This window comes from Calidris pugnax, unplaced genomic scaffold (genome assembly GCF_001431845.1).
Source record: "Calidris pugnax isolate Ruff unplaced genomic scaffold, ASM143184v1 scaffold95, whole genome shotgun sequence".
Lineage (NCBI taxonomy): Eukaryota > Metazoa > Chordata > Aves > Charadriiformes > Scolopacidae > Calidris > Calidris pugnax.
In genome coordinates this window covers 8,760,731-8,783,232 of record NW_015090885.1, presented here as the reverse complement: position 1 = coordinate 8,783,232, position 22,502 = coordinate 8,760,731, and the positions used below count along the sequence as shown (strand labels likewise).

Genomic DNA, 22,502 nt, shown 5'->3' with positions numbered 1-22,502 from the left:
GCCCCAGGCCCCACGGTATTAGCATAGTGGGTACAGAGAGGAATTATTACCGACAAGCTTTGAATGACCTCTTCCCAGGTAGGGAAGAAGAGAGTAGAGTAGCTTAACTTGTTTGTTCTCCAGAACTTCAGTTACGTCTTGATCAGATGTGTGATGTGACCTTGATATTTGGTCATCCTAGTGTCGGTGATACTAAGTTGATTTAAATCAATAAAATTTTCTAATCATCCCAGTGAGAACTACGAAGGGTTTCATTTATTTGTTTCCATGACTTTTCTTTTTTTCCTCCTTCCTCTGAAGCTGGAAAATAAAACAAAAGAGAAACTTCAAAAGCAGATTTGTCAAGTTGTTCTGGACCATTTTGAGAAGCAGTACACAACGGAACTGGGAGATACGTGGACCAGTGTCAGGTCTGTTGTTTTGGGGAGATGGGGGAGGGAGGGAAGAGGTTGTTATTAAGTGCTTCATGAAATACATTTGAAAAGAGTCATGGACTGTAAGAACTGTTTCAGTTTATTTTCAGTTTACAACTAGCATGAAAGTGTGAAATAACAGAAGGCTAAAACTTGGAATTTTTTAGGTTTTTCCTTGACATGATTGTTTTGGGCATGATGAAGTTTCTGTTCTCCTGTATGCATATACACTGTAAAGAGACTGCTGTCTCCTGTGTTTGTTGACTGTTTTGTAAAAACATAGTCTAAAAATTATTCCTTTATATTTAACAGTTGCTGTTAGTGTTTTTTTCCTACAGCTTTATAGTATCTTGAGAGGCTGGGACAAAGATGTTAGGAGAGAATTACATCCTCTGATTACTTTTGTTAGAAGAAATTGAATATTAATGGCATGTACAGAAAAGACTATCACTTAATTAGGGCCTTGATCACACAGCAGCTAAAGAGCTGACTGTAGTATTGAGAGGACACATCTTCCCTGGTGGTGGTTGCTGCTCATAGGAGAGCCATCAGAAGAGCCCTCCTGGAGTTCACTGCTTAGCTTATGTACTTTTCGACAGGAATTTGAACAAAAGCAGTTGACTTTCACCTGAAGTGCATGAGGAATGCTCCCATGATCAGTGCCACCTTACTTTGAAGGGAAAGGCATCTTATGTGATCAGAGTCCTAGAAACCATGTGATTCCTCTGAGTGCCCTCTTTGGTTTAGCCTGTTTGGATTAAAAGGTATTTTAAAATAAATTCCTCCCTTGTTAAAAACAAAACCACCGCAACAACCATAGATGTATAGCATTAGTTTAAGTGAATCAAACTGAAAACTTTTAAGTTGGATCAATGCGTATTTCTCTTTTAGGCAGTGAGTGTTCCCAAAGAGTATTTTTTGAGGCTAAGTGAAAAATATTAAGAGAAATTCAAATAGAAAATGGGGCAAATCCATGCAAGAAAGATCTGAAAAAGTGAACTGAAATGTGAACAAGCATGTTCCTACAATATAAGCACTGCCTTTTGACTGTCCTCCAGGAGTATCCATCAGTTTAAGTTTTCTGGCCCAGTGTTTGCAGAACATAAAAGGAAATTTAGAAAAGAACACTTGAAAAAACTGCATTTTGTAGTGTTGACCAGAATAACCATTGCAAAGTCAATGTGATTCTTTTTGTTGTGATGTTTGCAACTAATATTACAGTTGTTCTTTGTCCTTAGGGGAAGTACTTTATAGTCAGAAAGACCATTATGCTTCATAATTTAAAACTTCTACAGTAATTTGTTAAAGAATTAGGAAAAATAGAGAACATTTTTTTCAGAAATTAGTTTTTAAAATGCAATAATTAGAGAAAACGGTGGCTTGGTTTCCTATTAAAATTGTTTTCCTGCATACTTGTCTTCATCATATCTAATCAAAAGGATTCCTTTTTGATTGTACCAGCATCATCCAACGGTGAGATTGCTACACTCACATAAGAAAAGGCTTCCTACGCTATGGAGAGCTCATTTTATTTTCCAAGTTATTAAATAGCTTTTCCTTTTCTCAATCTAGGGATGTACTCACGGACCCGTTGTGCTGGCAGTACGCTGTCCTGCTTAACAAGTTCAGCCAGTCTGCTGAACTGGAGAACACCTTGTGTGTGAAGGGATACCATCCTGCCTTCCGAGGACCTTTGCCTTATCTTCCAGCATCGTTGAAGTGTTACATCAGGACAACTCCCGGGAGATTCCCTGCACAGAAACACCAGGCTGGTAAACTGAAGGAGTATTATCTGCTGAACGCTGCTTCGCTGTTGCCAGTGCTGGCCTTAGAAGTGAAAGATGGGGAAGACGTTTTGGATCTCTGTGCTGCACCAGGGGGTAAATCAGTAGCTATCCTGCAGTGTGCCTATCCAGGTAATGTATTGAGGTGCTGTTAAAAGCTGATCCCTGGCACTCTGCCTGGGCTATTTCAGTTGTGCTTGTTTTCTCTACAAGACTTGGATTGGGGGAAAAACCAGCAGTTTCTATTCCAAGTAGTTCTGTGCTGTTTAGTAAGATTTTTTTTTGTCTGTTTACTTAAAAGAGGATGAAAAATGCAGTAGTTATTTAAATATAGGCTACTGTAGACTGACAGACACAAATAGAGTAGCTCTATTTTTCTTCCTCCGTTGGCTCCTCTATTGTTTCTTCTCAAGAAGTTACTGAAGATCATGTGGATTTGTTGGCACAGGGAGGTGAGTAATCTGCAGTCTTAGAATACTTGTACTGGTTTTTTTTTCCTTTGCTACCTCTCTGCCCAGTGTTATACAAATAGAATAAGTAAATTTAAGTGTACTGATGTAAAACGGAGCATAATAAATTAAACGTTGAAGACCTAGGTAGAAGTAGAAAGCTTATGATGAGGAATTGGTCTATATTAGTGTTTAATAAGCTCTGTGTCTCAGTCCACCTAGATGTTGCAGAAGGGCACTAAGATCATCACAGTGTTTAGAAGGCAACAGCAAGCAGCAGCTCAATTCTTCCAGGCCAAGGAGTTAAAGCAAGCTGTGATTGCTGTTTCCAAATTTATATGTTAGCTGGGGCAGTAATTGTCTCAGAATGTCCACAGCACCTTATGTTCTTACTGGTGAGACTGTTACCTGCGCTTGTTGATTACAGCTAGTTCTTCCTTCCTCTTCTAGAGGAATGAGGTGATGCCACTGAGGTAAATTAAATGTGGATTGACCTTTCAAAAGATTTGAAAAAAAAAAAAAAAGCCACTCTTATTGCATGGCTGCTTCTGAAGATAACCAAGTTGTTGCTGGGAACGTAAGGTGTAAGGAAGTTGATTCTTAATATACCTCAGTGAATGCTAAGATGTACCATATTGTGTGTGGCAAACATGGTGCAGGACAACCTGTGGAGACATGAAAATAGAAATTTTATTAACTCAGGAAACAGGAGTAAGAGGGAAAAAATATCATGCTGTGTTTCTGGTCTGGGTACAAGCAACAGTAGTTTTTCTTCTGAAGGGATAATTACTTTGACTACGTTGTTAAAAGTAAGTGCAACCAAAAGGCTTTTGTTAAAACCCTTCACCTTGAATTTCAAATAAATGAGGGGTTGGACTGCTTGGCTCAGGATACACAAAACTGGTGTTTTGTTTATTTAAAAGGCAATCAATTAATTAATAAGGGGCACATACTTCATTTAGACAATGGCCCAAGGAGCCTGGAAAGGCACTCACTTAGCACTAGTCTTTGGATATGGATTATGTTTAAAGTTTGTTTTACTGTGGAAGTCTATCGCTACAGTAACTATTTGCTAGTAAATATGTATGGCTTACTCAGTAGGAGCATGTTGAAATTTAATTAGTTTTATAAAAAATTGGGCAGTGTTATAAAATGTGCAATAACATTAGCACACAGGGTGTAAACTATGGCAGTCATGGCAAAACAGTAGATCTTCTGAAATCAGTGTAGTTCCTTATATTTGTAAAAAAAACCTAAACCAAAACAGAAGACGTATGAAGACTTATTTTAGTGTGTTGAGTTCATTTTTTTTAATTTTTTAAGGTCAGTTTCACTGTAACGAATATGATGATTTGAGGACAAGATGGTTGAAACAGACAATGGAATCCTTCATCCCAGATCCTTTGAGTAACTTAATAAAGGTCTCTAAACTGGATGGTAGACAGATTGGAGATCTTCAGCCTGAATTATATGACAAGGTAACGTTATTACTTATTAGCAAATAGTATTTCTGCATTGTGCTTCTCTTTCTACCTATGATGCTCTCTTCTTCTTAATTTTTTTTTTCTGTCCCGTGCAAAAAATTCTGACCTATCAAGGAGAACCAAGATCATGTACAGGATTTGCAGAGCCTCAGGAATCATTTTATGGAGCCTACTGTGCATTTGTTGATGTGTTAGATGTTGTTACCCATTTACCCTTGGTAGTGAATTCTGAAGACCTTGTAGTTGTGTTCTTTGCATGTTGTGTAATTAGGAAGGGGGGGAAACAAGTGAAAACTATTCCGGTAGAGGGTACTTTTGGAGTAGTAATTTATTCTTTTCTTCTTCCTGTCCCTCCTCTCCAAACTCCATAAAGACATCTCAGTATAATAATTAGATAATTTCTGCCCCTAAAAGGGAAAATGAAAAGGGTGTTTTAAGTGTTTGCAAAAGTCAGTCGAGTAGATTTTTGAATTTGCGTTCAGAAAGGGAATATCTTTATTGTGAATTGACTTAGTTGCTCTTATTTGTTATATAGGTACTGGTTGATGCTCCCTGTTCAAATGACAGAAGTTGGCTATTCTCTTCAGACATTCAGCAAGCTACACTTAGGCTAATACAAAGGAAAGAGTTATCTTCTCTACAATTCCAGCTGCTAAGGTGAGAAGTGCAAAGGAAAACTACTAAAGGAGCCTTTGATAAAAATGACACGGGGCAAGGTTTTTCCATGTTTAGTAACCAGAATCACATTTCACCATGTGAAAATAATGTGAAGAATATTTTGGTGCAATTGCTGCTTAGAATAAAGAGTTAATCTAAGTTAATGTGAATATGGAAATTTGTGTAGGGAAATATAAATGGTGAGGCCTAGGTCTTCTACTACCATACTGCTTTACAGTCCTGTTAACTCATTTATTCACATATATCTCCATTTTCACATGTCTTGTAACAGTCTGATACTATATCAAATATCAAATAATACCAAAATATTTTCAGTAGTTATTTCAATAGTTTCAATGTTTCAATATTTCAATAACTATTTCAATAGTTAACCCCAGCCAGCAACTAGGACCATGCAGCCGCTCTCTTGCTTCCCTAATCACCCCCCAGTAGGGTAAGGAGAAGAGGGAGAAAAGGAGGGGAAAATTCATGGCTTGAGCTAAAGACAGTTTAATAGAACAATAATGGAAAAGGAAAATAATAACAATAATAATAGTAAAAGAATATACAAAATAAAGTGATACAACACAAGTGACTCTCACTCCCCCGTGATTGGTTGCCTGGCTTGTCCTGAGCAGTGATTGCAGATTCCTGCCCCTCGTCCAACCCCCATTTATGTAGTATGTCCCCGCAGAGCATGACATCTATGGTATGGAATATTCTGTTTGCCAGTTAGTCCTATGTATGCTCCCTCTCAGCTTCTATGGGAAGGTGAAAAGGTCTTAGGCTAATGTAGAACATCACCTGGCAACAACTAATACAATGTGCATTATCAGCATCATTCTCACACCAAATCCAAAACTCAGCAGCTACTAGAAAGAAAATTAACTCTATCCCAGCTGAAACCAGGACAAGTGGATGCAGCTAACATGGTTTCAGATACATCCTTCAGCTGAAGCAAAAACCCACATATGATTTTTTAATAGTTTTTTTAACTGTCTCTGAAAATAGTGTATAAATCTGCCATGCTGGGCATTCTTTCCCAGACTTTTTTTAGCTGCTGCTGCTGTTGTTGTTCTGTCACAGAATTATCCCTTATGGTTCTTTATTACAGTCTTTTCGCTAACTGTCAGGACTGACTACCGTCACGTAGGTCATTAGTTAATACTGCTTCTAATTTGCTTTCTGGGCTGTTTATATGAAGAGACTGAGTCTACTATTGCACATTCTTACACGCTGCTTGAATTTAATACCCATTTGACTATTTGTAGCACAGAAAGACTATTGATCGTTATTGATAGGGTGAAGAAGTAAAAGAATGTGTGGTTTGTTGAGGGGGTGAAGATTGATTATTTTTCAAGAACATCCACCCAATAATCCGAATCAAGATTGTCATGTATTGCACTTTTTAATGGTACCACCCATAGCCTGGCATTTGTGCAGCAAATTTCAAGAGCATTTCAAACTCTATAGTTTTTTTTGTTGTGGAAGGAAAAAAAGTGACTTCCTAATAATACGTTCTAGACTTGAGTGTTTTTTGCAAAGTAACAGTCATGTCTGAAGTCCATTTGTCAAAGCAAATTGAGGGAAAAATAACATTATAAAAAAGAAAAAGAAAGTTTTTATGGAAAGTTCCCATTGCAGCAGTTCAAGTTAGTTTTGCATGACTTCCATTGAAAAAGGCCCAGCAGAAGCCTATGATTTATAACAGAAATATGAGTATCTTATTGCAGTAATGCATCATGTCACCCATTTCCTTTGAAGAAATCAATCACATTTAAAACACTGACCTGTTTCAGTTTTCCCTTTTCAATATTTGACGTATAAAATCCAATTTGTGAACCCCTACCAAAAGAAAGCATATATCATGGAGAAAAATTTTGAGAATTTGCATAAATCACTCCAGATTGTAATCCTGAAGCGGAGAACTCATGACAGCAGGAACCTCATTTTAAAAAAAAAAGTAGACGTTCCTGTCGGTCCAAATCAAATTTAATTGAATTATTCCTAAACCAAGAAGAGAACTTTGCTTCTGTTGAAAGTATACTTTACGATAGCAACAGCAATGAGAATTAGATTTGTAAGGACAAAACAGTTTTGATACGTAAGTTGCAGTAAAAGGATGGTAATACCAATTTTGTTGCTCAGTTTAGGTCTGAGTAATTCTGTAGATTGTGTGAATTGGTCCATCTACAGAACTGGAATTTTTTGGGGTCTTTTAATAGATTTTGAAGCATATGAAATAAATGGTTAGGTTGCAGATTTAGAGATTACAAATTGTATCTGGTACAATTTGACATACTTAGTAAATGATACAGCTGTCCACTGTATTTTTATTGTTTCATTTATCTGATCACTTTAAAATGAATTTTCAATACTAATCACATCTCAGATCCTGTGTGAAAGGGATGAAGGAAATGATAAAATGAGACCAGGAAAGACTAAATGATTCATGCAAGTGCATTAGAAGTTTGGCAAAATTAAAATTGTGGAATGTTACCCTATTCAAGCTTTTGTTTTATGGCTAGGCTGCATAATTATAAATAAAAAATTGGATTTGAATCGTCTCTCTGATACTTCAGTAATATTCAGGAAGGCTGAACCTACACTAACCCAGCTGTACTGCATTTTACGTGAGTCAGCTCATGTAAAGCTACCTCTGGCTTACCTGTTCTGATTACCTGGTGCTTTATGTTCGTGGGTGTTTCTTGCCTTGGTTCCTTGCATCTGTAAAACAAAAACAATTTTGTTGGGAGCAGCATGAGGAAATATTGTGTAATTTGAAGATAAAGCTAAAGTATAATGACCAAGCATTATTTCAGTTTAGCAGCAGTGTTAAGGATAAGGATAAAACACAAATGAGAAGAATGAAATGGAAAGGGGAGTTCTATATTCATTTCTATCAAGTGACACTCATCCCAAAATTTGGGATTTTCTCTTTCTTAATTGAGGAAATGCTTCACTTGTAATCTTGTAATATGTTTTTATGGGTTTGGTCATCTTGTGCTTTTTAATTTTTTTTTGTTTCTTTGGGTTTTTTTCTTTTGTTTTATTGGGTTTTTTTTAGCAGATCAAATTGGAGGGGAAGCTGGGAACATCAGAGAGGAAGGAAAAGTATTTTTTGCAATACAGTGTAATTTATTAAGTACATAGAGGCTTCAGAGAATGAAGATCTGAAAGAAGTGTTGAAACTGATGCAACAGTCTTCCCACTTCAGTCTGCATAAAATCTGAAATGTAAATAAGTGTCATAAATGCTGAACAGCAAATTTTATAAGCACTGAGGGCACCACTGATTTGAAGGAAATTGAGATTGTAATGATTGTTAATACCAAAACCAAAGCATCCCTGCTGAGTGCTATAATCCAAGAGCACACTGCAAATCTTGTTATTATTTGGAGTGTTCATGCAGAAAACAAATTGCAAAGTAAGAGGGGAATGTTCATTTCCTGATACTGGATGCTAGTACAGAATGCAATGGTTCCTGTGAGTGAATTTACCAGTGTTACCCCTTCTCAGATAGAAATTAAATTTTGGGTTAAGCCCGAGTGCATAATAAACTAGTGGTGAAACTGTTACAAATGTTGTAATTATTCCTAGACCTGTTACTGCCTCTGAAAGAAACTGTGTTAGGGTTCAGTTGAAAATAAATCCAACAGGATACAATTTAGAAAATGCAGCACAGGCATTCGGACTACTCTGACTCTTCTATATGCAACATCTCTCAGTAATTAAACAGCTCTAATTGGTGTTTAATAGAGTTCTGGTCCACAGAAGCTTTGACTAATTTTAAAATACATACACAAAGTTAAGAGATTTGGGGGAATTTGGGGTGCATGAGAAGTCTGGAGGACCTTTCTGTGCTTTGATTACTGGTGGCAATGACACCAAGCTGTGTGGAGCAGTCGACATGCTGGAGGGAAGGGCTGCCATCCAGAGAGACCTGGACAGGCTCAAGAGGTGGGCACATGTGAACCTCATGAGGTTCAACAAGGGCAAATGCAAGGTCCTGCACCTGGGTCATGGCACAACAAATACAGGCTGGGTGGAGAATGGACTGAGAGCAGCCCTGAGGAGAAGGACTTGGGAGTGTTGGTGGATGAGAAGCTCAATGTGAGCTGGAAATCATAGAATCATATGGGGTTGGAAGGGATCTCTGGAGATCATCTAGTCCAACCCCCCTGACAGAGCGGGTTTACCTAGAGGTAACTTGTCCAGGTGGGTTTTGAATGTTTCCAAAGAAGGAGACTCCACCACCTCTCTGGGCAGCCTCTTCCTCCTCACGTTTAGCACGTTTAGGTGGAACTTCTTATACTCAAGTTTGTGCCCATTTCGTCTTGTCCTTGTAAGCATCTCTGTTTTCTCTGGTATGTGAAAATTAGTGATGTGGTTTCATAGAATACATATAAGCATAGGTTTACTTGTTGAAAGAGAGTCTTTTTCACATAGTGTGTAGTAAATACTGTGATTTACTGGAAAAATCCTGATATTCTTCCTTCCACATTCAGTGTCACTGAAATGTAGAGTTTTACACATGTACCTATAAGAGCAATTGAGTGGTCTTGATTGTGGGTTTTTTTGTTGCTGTGGAGTGAAGGCAAAAATTGTTTTGTATAAATATACAACTGTATAGTTTGAGTACCTGCATACGGTACCACTATAACACTTCTGATTTGATTAAGACAAGAGCTTTTATAGCACATGAGCATATAATGATGGACTGAAAAGGAAAATACTCACAATTAGCCAGTTGACCTGTCCAGGCAAAGTGATGCAGTTTTGTTTGTGATTTGCTACTGATGAAAACAATATCAGCCTTTAATGTTCATTGCAATGGTGAGGAGAACCAGTGTCTTGAGCCTTTAAAAATACTTACCATCATAGAAGTTGCTCAAGTTTTGGTGTCAGGCATTAAAAGGAAGGCAAGGCTGAATATCATGGGAGAAGTAGAAGCACAAGGGAGTCCCTCTTAGAAGTACGGCAGCTATCTTGTGCCACAAATTTCTGTTTCAACCTGTGCTGGACTCTTGTGCAGGAGCTCCCTGGGTGAAGTTCAGGGGTCTTCTGGAGTGACTGGAGGCACTGGAAGGGGAGAGATGATCTGCAGAGGGAAGTGAAGTGGATGTCATTTTCTGTGGAGAAGGGAAATAAGGCACATAGGAAAGTGGAGAAAATGATGCTGAGGATTCCTTCATCACACTGTTCTTCAGCTCTTTCCCTGGAATTTTTCCCTTTGCTCCTCTACAGCAGACCATTTAATGCACTCGTTATCCATAACGGTCTAGTCGATTAGCTCCACTGGGAATTTTTCAGAATTTCAACTGTTGGACTGACAAATCTTCTGTGGGTTGTGTGGATGATTCCTTCTTTAACGACTTTCCATCTTGAAAACTAGTTTATATAGACTATAGATTATATAGACTATATATAGCTGGCCCCAGGCTCCATAATCAGCCATGGGTTCAGGGTGTCTTACTGGACAAACCGTGTTCCCTCTCTGTGTATCCTTACCCCTCCAGATGAAAACAAGTTGGTAGCTGCTGGCTAGACAGGGAGCCTTTAATTTTTGTTCTAATTTCATGTGCTTAAATGTGGCATGTTTGTGCTGTGCCATTCCCCAAAACGCTGTTCGTTATGTTGCTGGAGGTATGAGTCATTCTACTGAGTTTTTTAGACTCATGGTTGGTTTGAATTTCTTCACAAAGAATGAGTGCTGTGACCATTGCTGTGGCTCCATTTTGTCTTCCATCAGAGATGTTAAAATAAATAGTTTCTGATTTTAATTACTGCCTGGTTCCGTAAGCCTTTAGCAGTGCCCTGTGAGTCACTTATGGATCAAGTCTGGTATGATACATTGCAAAACAAAATTTATTGACTTAAATAAACAAATAAGCTACCTAGCAGCTAGGTAGCTGTTTTGAGATCATGGATTTAAATTCAGACACAAATTTTGCTTTAATTTCACCTTCAGTCCTTTCTATCTATATGTATGGTTCATAAGCTGTAATGAAGAATGCTAACTCTAAAGCTGTGTGGCAATGTCTCTAGTGGGCTTCAAAGATCTTTAGTTCTCCCTTCTCTAGCTGAGAAGGTTCTGCTTGGGCTACATATGTTTTTCTTTTTCAAAATAATAAATTTAAGTTGGGGAGAGGGATGGACCTCTGAGAGTGTATGAGGTAAGAAGGTAATTCTAGGAGGATAAAACGAGGGAAGGATTGAAGGTTTGTCACAGCAGGATAAGTGGACCACCTCTGGCTGCTGGAGGCCAGCCAGCTAGAAACAGCCTTGCTGTTAGTGACACTGAGTGTGCGGAAACCCAGCGTGTGAGTGTGTAAGGCAGCTGCAACGTTGAGAGTGGAAGCAAAATTCTTGAGCATTGTGTTGGCCCTTGTGGCTCTTAAATCTGAGAGTGGGAAATAAACCAGTCCGTTACCATTAGAAGGGCACGGCAGTTTGGTATTGCGAAGGAAATCTGATAGCCCTGTGTTAACAGGATGAGTATTTCAGAAGTCACTATGCTTTGGAGGAGAAGGCTCGGTAATGTTAAACTTAAGGTTCAGTCTTTGCTTCAGAAGAATTTAAAATTGTTTGCTATAGAAATTTTTATCAGCATTTTCAGGACAAATTTTCATTAAAGCAGAACAGGGCTGGGTTTGGGGGGTTTGTGGTGTTTGGGTTTTTGTTGTTGGGTTAGGATTTTTTTTTTTTTTTCTTGGTGGCTGTATCTACTTTTCCTTGTAGTTCAATCTAATGCTGAAAAAAACCAAATCACTTTGTTTCTCCTGTTGCTACTGTGTTATTCTGGTCTGCTGTGTCTCACCACAGTAGCAAACCTTACTTAGAGAGGAGCAGAGGGACTACGTGCTTGGGGTACAGAGAGAATACTTGAACTAGTGTCATTGTCTCCTGTGCACCTCTGTCACCACCCATCGCAATGCATTAAAAAAAAATGGTATTTTGACGCAGGAGAAATTTCATTATCATTTTGACTTGGTTTGGAGGAAGAAAAACCAAAACCCTTAACATGCGGTCTGTATTACAGCAATTTATCTGGTCTCTTGTAAAAGGAAGAAGGAAATGTGTGATATCTTTAGTCAATAAAAAGAACTGGATTGAGGATAAAAGCAAGTGCATCTTGAGATGCTCTGCTTCTTGAATAGCTTACAGAAGGGTTGGCAGTGCTTATTCTGATCAGACATTATCCTGCATATTGAACAGAAATACATCCCAATTGCCAAAAGATGGCACTGTTGAAGTGTTGAATTATTTTAAAATTGACCTAAAATATATGTAATCTTTTTACTTTAATACTGAAAATGGTTGAATGATTAACATGATTAATACTGACCCTTCCAATGGCATGCAACATAAACCCAAGCACTGGAGCAGTAGGCTGGACATGTGGGCGCTAGATATACTATGAAATACATATTTATTGTCTGCCTATTTTTAAAAGAATATTTGAGACACCAAGACTTTTAGAATGAACAAAATGTCAGCCTATCATGTTTAATTTTCTGTAAATGTGAAAATTCCTATTTTTAGATTCTTGCTAATTATGTTGTAGTTGCATGTGAGAGGGTTGGGTTTTTTTTTTGGTTTTAGAGTTGTTGTGTGGCTCTTGAGTGGTCTTTTCTCCGTGATATTTTAAATAGTAAGTCTGCTCTGTTTTCCCCAATATATTGTTAGCATCTTCTGCTTTGTCAGATGTAAAGTAAATCTTGAGAAATAAGCTAAATAAAACTGCTTTAAAATAATATATTTCTTTTGAAAATGTTATCCAGTACTCCTATTTTATGAGCAGTTAGGATAGATTACTCTAATGCATCTTCTGAACCTCTGACTTCCATAGTACAATACAAAGACACAACCTGAAAACATACAAAGTATTGCTAATACTTTTTTTTTTTTTTTTTCCATGTAAAACCTCATTTAGAATAAGGAGGGGAGCAATCTGCATGTGTTAAATTGTTTTAGAAGACTTCCTAAATGGACTGGACATCAACCACCCTTCTGTTTGGATTACAGATGTGTCTTGCGTTTATGTGCTAGAAAGATTTAAGCGTGGATTGGGTGGCTATAAAGTGATAAAGCTAGTAGTTTAAACAAGTGTGGAGAAGCATCAGGCAAGTTTCTGCAGAATGATGTTTCAGTGAATCTCTATCTTGCAGTTTTCCAGCTGTTGTAATTCCAAGCTACTGATGATTTGAAAATATCATTAAAATTTTGGACTATTTGATGTCACTGAAGTCTCCTAAATTGTGATTTGCTGATATGTACTAAAGTTGTGTTCAGAACCCCAGAAGAGAGCTTTTTTTTTTCCTTAGTTTAGCATGTATGTCTTAACAAATATGCAGTAGTACTTGCAGTTCTATAATGTGTTTTCTTCTTTTGCATGCTGTTTTATATCATCTTCTGGAAAAACTAACCTTGGAGATCTTGTATACAGGCCTTACCTGGTAAATAGGGCATATTAATGGATTGTGATGCACTTCACCAATTTTAGTCTTTCCTGCTATGCCTTGATTGTCTTAGGGCGCTAAAGCAATAACCTCATACTTCTGCAGTGGTGTAGTATGATAACATGCAACATAAAATCTTGAGTTACACATTGGTTGCTGACAGTGGTGTATCTTTAGGGTCTTGATGGCAAGTACGAAGGGGTTGTCATGTTACTAAAAGAGAAATGATTGTAGGGAAAGGTGAATAAGTCATGAGGCTCCAGAAGAAGTTTCTTGTGCTTTTAATGTGTATTCTTATGTTTCTCCATATGAACCTTGAAAATTTGCTGTATTAGTGCCTATAACGTGTAAAATTCATTATGATACATGTATATATCTGAATTTAAAATTATGAAATGAAGTATAACTGTACTTAATCTATACTTAAACTAAAATTTTTAGTTTTTTAATAAACATGAAGGTCATCTGTACCACTAAGGGAAAAATAACTGCATATTAATTACCTTTAAGTAATGTATTTTATTTTTAAACGATGTATTATAATAAGAGGAATGTGAAAAAAATATTCTAGTGCCTTCTGCTCTAGTATCCTTTTTTATCATTCTAGATTTGGAGCCCATTTTTGGAGGTTACAAAGTACCTTATAACAGGTGCAAAATCTCTTCAGCTAAGAGTCAATCTCTAAGGATTTGGGGGATAATCAAGATGCCTAGTGTAAGAGGAAACTAACGTTCTTAGATGGTGGAGTCAGAGTAGCAGTGGTGGGTTCTGCTAGATATCTGTAAGTTAGGCTCCAGCTCTGACGTATCCCTTGGATAAGCTTGTTCCCTCCATTGGTTATAGAGGAAGACTGTTTTCTTAAATTTATTTGAACAGATTCTCTTACGAATGACTTTTCTGTCATGCTGATGATGAGGGGACCAAACTCCCTGAATCTGCTTAGCCTAGCGCAATATCACCCTGTGACTTTGAGCCCAGCACTTCTTCACTTTGAATTTTGCAGCTCAGTGCAGGTTTATCAAAAGCTAAGCACGGCTTAATCAGGGATGGCGGTCGGTTGACTTTGAACACAGCCACTGAAACAACTGTTGCTGAACTTGACAAGATGGATAGATACATTGATTAACCTTGCGGCGTAAAGTAATCCTCCTTAGATATTTTAATTCATGACTTAGGTTCAGAATAAAGATTACTGCACTGAGCAGCCTGACCTTTTGGGGTCATGGGCCAGTGAAGATTCTGAATCTAAGGAGGCTTAGAGTTAGGGGGTTTTTGATGTGAGATTTTCAGGATTTTGTTCAGAAGACTGTGTTGCTTTTTCCTCTGGATCACTGCCCCAGTGACTCAGTCGTAGGAGCACAGTGCCTTTGAAAGTGTTGACTTGAATGGTTGTTACTTAATATATAGTAAGAAAAGGACAGTTATCAAGTGGCCAGGGTTTTAACCCTGTAAGCTACTTTTTTGGTATTTACCATTTACTTTTTCCACTTTTACATGGTAAAAATATTTTCTCACTTGTTTAAATGTTCATGTAGCATCAGGCTTATAGGTAGGAAATCAGCTGACATTATTTGCTTCTGTGAGTGAAGTTAGCCGGTGTGCTAAAAGTACATCTTAATTGTCATGCAAAAATCGCTTTTACATTTCCTAGCCAACTAGCTGCCCTCTCATGGCTCGGGGTCCCGGTATCGTGGGAAAGGTGTAGTGGAGGGGGAAGTTCTACAACAGTGAGTAAAGCAGATGGTTTCTCATAGTAGTGTGAAGATCAGCTCAACTTTGAGAACCCATTTAGACTTCAGCTCCGTTCTCTTTGAGCACTAATGTGAAAGCAAGCAACTATTACATGGGGAAAAAAATGCTTTTATGTTTTCCAGAACTGGTATGAGGCCAAGGGGATTAGGGGATCAGGGTGCAGTTCTCCTCCTGGCTTGTTGTTCATGAGAAGGGAAGGTTGTACATTCCTGCTTTCCTTTATGATAGTTACCTTCCGTACATCTGGGCGCACTGTTGTTGCTCAGACCGGAGAGCAGCAGCCTGAGCCCTGCCCTTTTAAATGGATGGCTGCAGCCACAGCAGGGTGGCTGCAAACAAGGAAGGTAACTGGAGAGGCAGTGGAGACAGCTTAGGACCTCAGGTCCCATACTGCTGCTTTAGTAGCCTGCTAAGGAGTATATGTGTGTTGGAACATGGAGAGGAAGAAGGATGAATATCAGGAACTGGGAAATTCAAGTGCGTGCTGGTAACTGCAGAATTTTAAATTATAAGATCTAGAAGGGACGTTAGGATGACACCTGCTCTGTTTGACTTTCTCAAGGTGGCATTGTAAATGTCATCCCACATCAACCTGTGACATTCTTAAGCATTTTTGCAGACTCTAAAAAGCTGCCCAGAGGTGTGAGATAAGCTTGCACTTTAGTGACAGCTTTAGCTAATTTTGGAAGTATCCTAGAATGAGTCCATTAGGTCCAGTTAAACTGAAAGTATTCAGACTACCTAAGTGCTCTGTAACCTGTTCTTTACCTATAACAGGCTGAGCTTGAACTGCTCGCTCACTCGCTTAGGCTAAATGTGCTGGCCATCTGCTCACTCCCATCTTTTTACCTAACACTGATACAACAAAGGTATTAAACACTGATTTTTTTTTTTGAGCATCATCTGTTGAGAGAGCTCTGTTCTCATATACTAACTAAAATTGGAGTAGTGTAGACTCCAGTAAAATATCTGATTAGCTTACTAATTAATGTAACCAAGATTCATAGAAGAAATGATCAAGATAATGTGTACACTCCTCAGAGAAAGAGATTGAGTATAATACACGGGAGTTTTCACCTGCAAAGGTGAACAAAGTTGTATTATCTCTCTCTGAAACAGTCATTTGTCCTGGTGTTTCCTTATTATTTTGGACAGGACTTTCAGAGTAGCTTTGATCTGTGATCTGCTTTGATCCTGCTTGTGATGAGGCTTTTCTTCATTGATTCTTTTCCTGAAAAGGCAAAATCCTGTTAAAAGGACTCGTCTTTTTTTCCCTTGTATTTTCCTCTTTCTCAACTGTTTCTGTTCAGATATCACCCTTTAGCAAGCCTTCAGCTTGTCTCTGGAGGAATTGCTGTTTCATTGGCATTGTGTGTGACTGTCTGGGCTTGGAATCAGGCTCGCTGCACTTGGGGCTGCTCGCTTCATGTGGTTTGAGGATATGGGTTGGGGTTTTTTTTCCTTCTTTTTATTTTTTCCTTGTAGATTTTTTTTCCCTGGGTCAATGCGGTATTGTCAGTGACATCTACCAACCTAAGATTATTCGGTGTCTTTCCATGCAGCGTGACTGCGTGTGTCATTGTGCTCCATGAGTCTGTGCCTCCAGTATCTGCCCTGCCCTTGTGCAATGCTGAATTCCCAGTGACACACCTGCAGTCCCCTGAGTGCCTATCCTGTTGTCTCTCTGATATTCACAAATTAAGTAACAGCACTCACCTATTCAGATTCTCTTGTTTTTAAACAAAATATTTTTTTTTAGGGAACAGTTGTATTTTAATGTAGTGTTTGCTTCAGCCCAGTGCTACCTGTTTTCCAGAAGCAGTGAGGTGATCTGTTTGAATACTAGTTTTCAACTCGGTCTTTGAGCCATTATGTCCTTAGAGGCTCCAAAATTATGATTCAAAGAGATTACCTTAAGAGAGCATGAACTTTTTAAAATTTTTTTAGCAAATGAACTTTTAGTGTAGCTTGGTCTTTCAGTTATGTGATGGTACCTGATTTGAAGATCACTTTTCTGTGATGCAAGATTCGGGGGTTTTCTCCTTACTCTTTTAGTTTGCAATAGGTGCATATCTCATTTCTAGACTCTCATAGGTTATATTTTACCTGTCTGAAAAAGGACTTAGCAGATCTGCTTTAATGGAAAGTAAACAGTCTGTTTAAACTCTGTTTCAGTGGGGAAATGAAAAAGAACCTCTGTTCTCTTCATCTACCAGTAGTCATGAAGCTTTCGGGAAACTTGAAATCTTAAGCCACTATTTTGTCTTTGTTTAGTCAAAATTTGTCAACAGGTTAATAGGTGAAGGGCACATAAACAGACAATATTTCCTTAGGAAATTGGGTTGAAAGGTAGTAGCTCAGTGAAACTCTTGAGTCCTCTAACCTGTTAAACAACTTGCAGAATTTGCAGAAATGTTTGTAAAATTACAGCCCTGTAATTAGTTCAGGCTTTTACTGCAACTGTACATTCTGATATTTTTTTAATGCAAGCAGTTAGCTAAGTAGCTAACTAGCACTTTTGATGTTGTGTAACCCATTTTGTGTGCACACTTGCAGCATTTTCACAGTTGTGCTGTGAATACAAATACTTGAAGTATATTCTGCAGCTTGGAATGAATGCAGCTTTCTACTTGTCATTGTTGTACCAAAAAATAGCTTCAGTTAACTGAGAATACATACATAAATGAGAAAGTGAAATATGTTGCAGGTAGTTTCCTGAACTGTCAATTATATACTGTTAAAACAGTTTCATTATGTTGGTTTTCCTCATATATATTGATACCTGTTCAGAAGTCTTACATGTCACTTCTTCTGTTGATTTTTTGTTGTTGTTGTTATTTGCAGGTCTGCTATTAAAGCATTGCGTCCTGGTGGATCTCTGGTCTATTCTACGTGCACTCTCTCAAAAGCAGAAAACAGCGATGTGATAAATCTCGTTCTAAACTCCTGCAGTAATGTCACGCCTGTGGACATAAGTGAAATGGCCAAAGCTGTTTCTCAGGAATTCACTTTTCTCAGTGGTACTCAACAGCATGAACTTCTGGTTCTCCCAGAGAAAGGGAGAGCATGGGGTCCAATGTACGTAGCTAAATTAAAGAAAATATAGTTCATCTGATGCCTGTTAGTTTTTTTTATAAGAGATGTGTCATAAATTAATATTTATTTCTAATCTCGTATGTCTATATGAAAATGCCCAAGGCAACTGAATTTAGAGTATTGCAGCTTTGTATTAGCTGCTGCCTAATAAAAAGGGAGCTAGACACTTAAATTACTTTAGCTTAAAATACTGAATGTGTTTTCTAAAGTGGACTTCTAATGAAGTCCTTATGTAGTCAAGGGAGCTTTGTTTTATTTTCAAGGTGATGTTTTTAAATGGATTTGTATCTTAGAATAGAGGCCTAATGTAGTGGGGTTTTGCACTGTTTTGTTTTTTTTTTAATTACTCATTTGGTTTTAATACAGTATATGTTAAAAAAAATGGTTTCAATGGAAATGAAGTCATGGAAATCCTGCATTCTGTCTCAAACACGTATGGAAATCTGTTTTCCCATGAGAACTGATTTGCATGCAGAGTTTGTCATTCTAAGCGCTGATTGTTCTGAGCACTGGCAAAACAGGTTTCATATTTCCTAAACTGTTTGCTGCTTAAAAACTGTCATTTGTTTACAGTTGCAAAGTTCAGCAGCTATATCAACACCAACTTTTTCTTTTTTAATATTTTTATATTTTTGAGTTTGGAAATATATAAAATGAAAGATTAAATTACATTGAAATGTCCTTAAAACAGTAGATTTAGATGGGTTTAGCCAGCAGTGTCCACAGCACATATTTGAAACAGAATCAGAATGATTAATAACCACAATGATAGCACAATGTTCGGAAAGTGTTGTTACATAATTACAGGCATGATGAGCGAAACAGACAATCTGGAGAAGTGGCTGATCCACTGAGTTAAGAAATGTTCTGTGAATTCATGATGTCATGTCTGTGGTGTGTAAGGAAAGAGAGTCCCAGGGAGAAGATGCACTGATGTTTTTAGGTTCTATCCATTTTGCTGCACAATGCTATGGTTAAATATATAGATGTATGTGCACATGTTCGTGTATATGCACGTGAAAACTGTGTCTTCCTGTGGCCTGCCTGTGGGTCAGGTGTACAAACTTCTTATTCAGCAGTGCTTGAATTAAGCCTATGAATGGATCATGTAATGGTGTATATATTAGGTTGAATGCTTTTCTTGAAGTAGAATGGAGCCTTTTCACCCCTCTCAAAGCAAAGAGGAGTCCTTTCCCTGGCTGAAGCTTATAATATTTTTTTTAAGGAATGGTGTTTTACAGAACAGAGGTTGGTTTTTTTTCTGGTAGATGAGTTGCTTGTGTGGAAATGCGTGTGAGACTGTATACATTTATATATTAAATATGTGCGTACATCTCTGTATATATGTAATTACAAGGTGTTTTCCAATCACAAACATGATTATTAATGCAGATTTGATAATTTTTTTTCTGAATACAAAAGAATGTCAACTTCTAAATACCGGAAAAACTACCAAATTGGTGATTCTGCACCTCATTAATGAGGCAGGAATAAAGTTGATTGCCTGAGGCCTTCTATAAGGAGCTCCACGCAACCGTGCTGGAAATGCAGTTGCACCATCTGTTTCTGATCTCACAGCAACAGAACCACTGGAGAACCACATGATTTTCTCCAGTGATTCTGTTGCTGTGAGCTCAGAAATACGTGTTGCAACTGTAACTGAACTGCTTTTTGTCTCTGACAAGTTCAGTTGGCTTTTCACTGCTTTTCTTCTCTGCTCACCTTGTTACACTGATGAGCCTCCACTCTGCATTCACACCCATTCTCTGTCAGTAGACCTGTGGTCATAGAGCACTCAACATTTGTCCCCCCATTGTGGCTGCTGGAAGGTCCTGTCCCTAGTATCCAGAGCAGTGAGAGGACAATGTTCAGGAACACAGCACCTGAACTGAAGAAAATCTTCGTTGCCTAAAGCAGATGCTAATTGTGAGTGGTAGCTTTGGTTTTTCAGGTTTCTATGACTAAGAGGAGGATGGGGTGGGCGGTTTGCCCTCGGAATACTGTCTCGCTGCTACACCTTTTGCTGGATGAAATCCATGCATGAGGTGCTCTGCCACTTTGGTGTGTGAGCTTCCATGCTTTTCCTTTCCCCTGCTTTGTGGTGAAAAATGTTTGAGGTGCCCCTGTAGCATTAAATTGTCAGCAGTGTCTCTGAAAACTTAAGAGGGTGTAAAGCGTATGCAACTTGAGGCACAGAAGTTACTAATGTATGCAGATGATATTTGTGTTCCTATGGAAAGACCTAACAGCATCTGTCCCAGAAACATTAAATATAATATCCAGATTTGGAGTCATCTCAGGCTACTGGATGAAATAACAATACCCTTGTCAAAATGCTTTCCATCAGTTTTATTTGCCCTGTGGAAATTGAAATGGAAAGCCAAGAATGTAACTTACTCGGGAATGGAATTAAAATTTGTGGTTAAATTGAATGGTTGAGGAGAACGTGGGCTAGGTAATCACAGAAAGAACAAAGGGATCCTTGAAAACTGAACTTCGCTCAGTCTCAGCATATGGGCAAGTCCCTGTGAACTGCATTGCGTTAGACTTAAATTATGCAGCAAGGCCTCCTGATGTATGTAAAAGCTGTGCTGAGTTCTGTATAACCCTTTCCTGGTCGCCTGGAGTTTCTTTTCAACTAGGCTAAAAATGCACCAAAAAGGGAGGAAAAAAAACGAGGCTAATTAATAGGTGATATTTATTTTGCTTTGTAGCAGGTAAATGGTGGTTGAGGGTGCTGCAGAGGTCTTTTTGTTCTGTTCTAATCAGTTCTGGCTGGTGATAGGAATTTGGTAAGCATGTGTGGAGGGAGAGGGGGTGAGAAGGGAAAAGCAGAAAGGAGGGGAGGCATGCCTGTAGAAGGAAGGGGCAAGGTTTGCACACGCAGGGAAGCAGCTTCCACTCAAGGGTAATTCTTGAAAAGATTTAATGTCTGTTCAGGTACCTTTTAGATGCTTCTGATTTCCAAAGACTGCTTCTGTTCACCTTCAGAACAAGGCTGCAACACCTTCCCTTTTTACACCTTTTTCCCAGGGAACTGTAATTTAATTCCTCTACTACATCCTGCCTCCTCTTTCACAGACAAGACTGATGGAAATGGAAATCCAAACAAGCAAACAGGTCAGCCTCTCTAAGGTAGAGGGAACTGCAGCCTCAGGAAAAAGGCAGGTGAGCAAGCAGGGCCAGAAAATTACCATTTTTGTTCTATTGTGGAGTAGCCAGAGAAATCTGCATGATCTCTAATGAAGGCAATTAAGACAGTGTTTGTGCAACTACTCACAATCATATTATGCATAGCACACATCAGTGCCAGGGTACCTCACAGGCAGCAGAGATAACTTGGTCTCAAATAATGTCGTGCTTTTCCAGCATTCCCTTTTCAAACATACAAAAAGTAATTTCCCTGTTAGTTTCGGGGGGGGGGGTTGGCACAATAATAAATGAAAGGCTTCTATAAAGGCAACTTCAGTGTTTGCCAAATTTTATCCTTTATTCATTGACATCTGACACAATTCAATTATAGCTTGTCAAAAGCATTCTCCACTGTGGAATAGAGTGGAAAAACAGATTACATACAAATGGCTGCTGAGTGTTACAGTCAACTAGGGGACTAACGAACTCTTGGCTTTCTTAGTGAGATGTGCAAAGAGAAGGTAAGCGCACTGAAAGAAGGGTGAAATGAAAAGATCAAGACTATGGCAGTAGAAGAAAAATGTGAAATACTGGAGAAGAGGTGCCGTGGTTTTTAATATGGAAAAGCAGCAGCACTGCACCCTGTGCAGGAAAAGGTCTGTGAGTGTCTGTGCAGTGGGGAGAGGAGAGTTCCTTTGGAGAACAGTTGGGGAGAGCTGCAGTTACCTGTGCTGGGGTGGTAGAATCCCCCTAGTTCATTTGTCTGTCTTAGCAGAAAAAATGTGCTTTGAGGACATCTATCATGAAAACTGCGGGGGGCTTGCTTTAAATTTGCAGGGTATTTCAATTAGCTGTGAGTGCTTAAATAGGGCATGGCTGCCTGTTTATTGCAAAATGAGTGGCTTTATCAGTGCAGTTTAACTATCAGAAGAATTGATTTGGTGGGAGGAAATGTTGAGAATCTGATCTGGCTTAAATAGTTTGTTCTGTCATAGAATATGGCCTGCTGGTCAGCTGATTTAACTGCAATATCGGCTGTAAATGAGACTTTTCCAGGAGAAACTTGAACAGTACATCTTGGTGTAGTCTCTTAACTTCCAGGTGAAAACTCAGGTAAAAGTGAAACTTTAAAGTCTCACTTATCAGTTTGTCAAACTCGGATCAGAGAGCACAGGGCATACACAGTCACTAGCCTTACCTTTTAGATGGTGCTGCTGTGTCCCCACATTTTTTTACTAAAGATAGGTTTTTATAAGACGGTTCATAGCAATCAT

At 38.5% G+C, this 22,502-nt stretch overlaps 1 protein-coding gene across 1 annotated transcript; it reads left to right on the top strand.

The window, feature by feature from the left end:
- Nucleotides 1–18,110, top strand: NSUN3 (NOP2/Sun RNA methyltransferase family member 3). Its single transcript, XM_014947152.1, has 5 exons — nucleotides 1–410; nucleotides 1,986–2,329; nucleotides 3,970–4,124; nucleotides 4,666–4,787; nucleotides 17,845–18,110. Exons 1-5 carry the CDS (start codon nucleotides 268–270, stop codon nucleotides 18,104–18,106), a joined length of 1,026 nt encoding a protein of 341 aa, XP_014802638.1. The 5' UTR covers nucleotides 1–267; the 3' UTR covers nucleotides 18,107–18,110.
- The last annotated feature ends 4,392 nt before the right edge of the window (nucleotides 18,111–22,502 follow it).

Coding starts and splice junctions, on each gene's coding strand:
- NSUN3 (XM_014947152.1), top strand. CDS start 268: ATGACTTTTCTTTTTTTCCTCCTTCCTCTGAAGCTGGAAAATAAAACA. Junction 2,330..3,969: donor CCTGCAGTGTGCCTATCCAG/GTAATGTATTGA, acceptor TAATTTTTTAAG/GTCAGTTTCACTGTAACGAA. Junction 4,788..17,844: donor CTACAATTCCAGCTGCTAAG/GTGAGAAGTGCA, acceptor TGTTATTTGCAG/GTCTGCTATTAAAGCATTGC.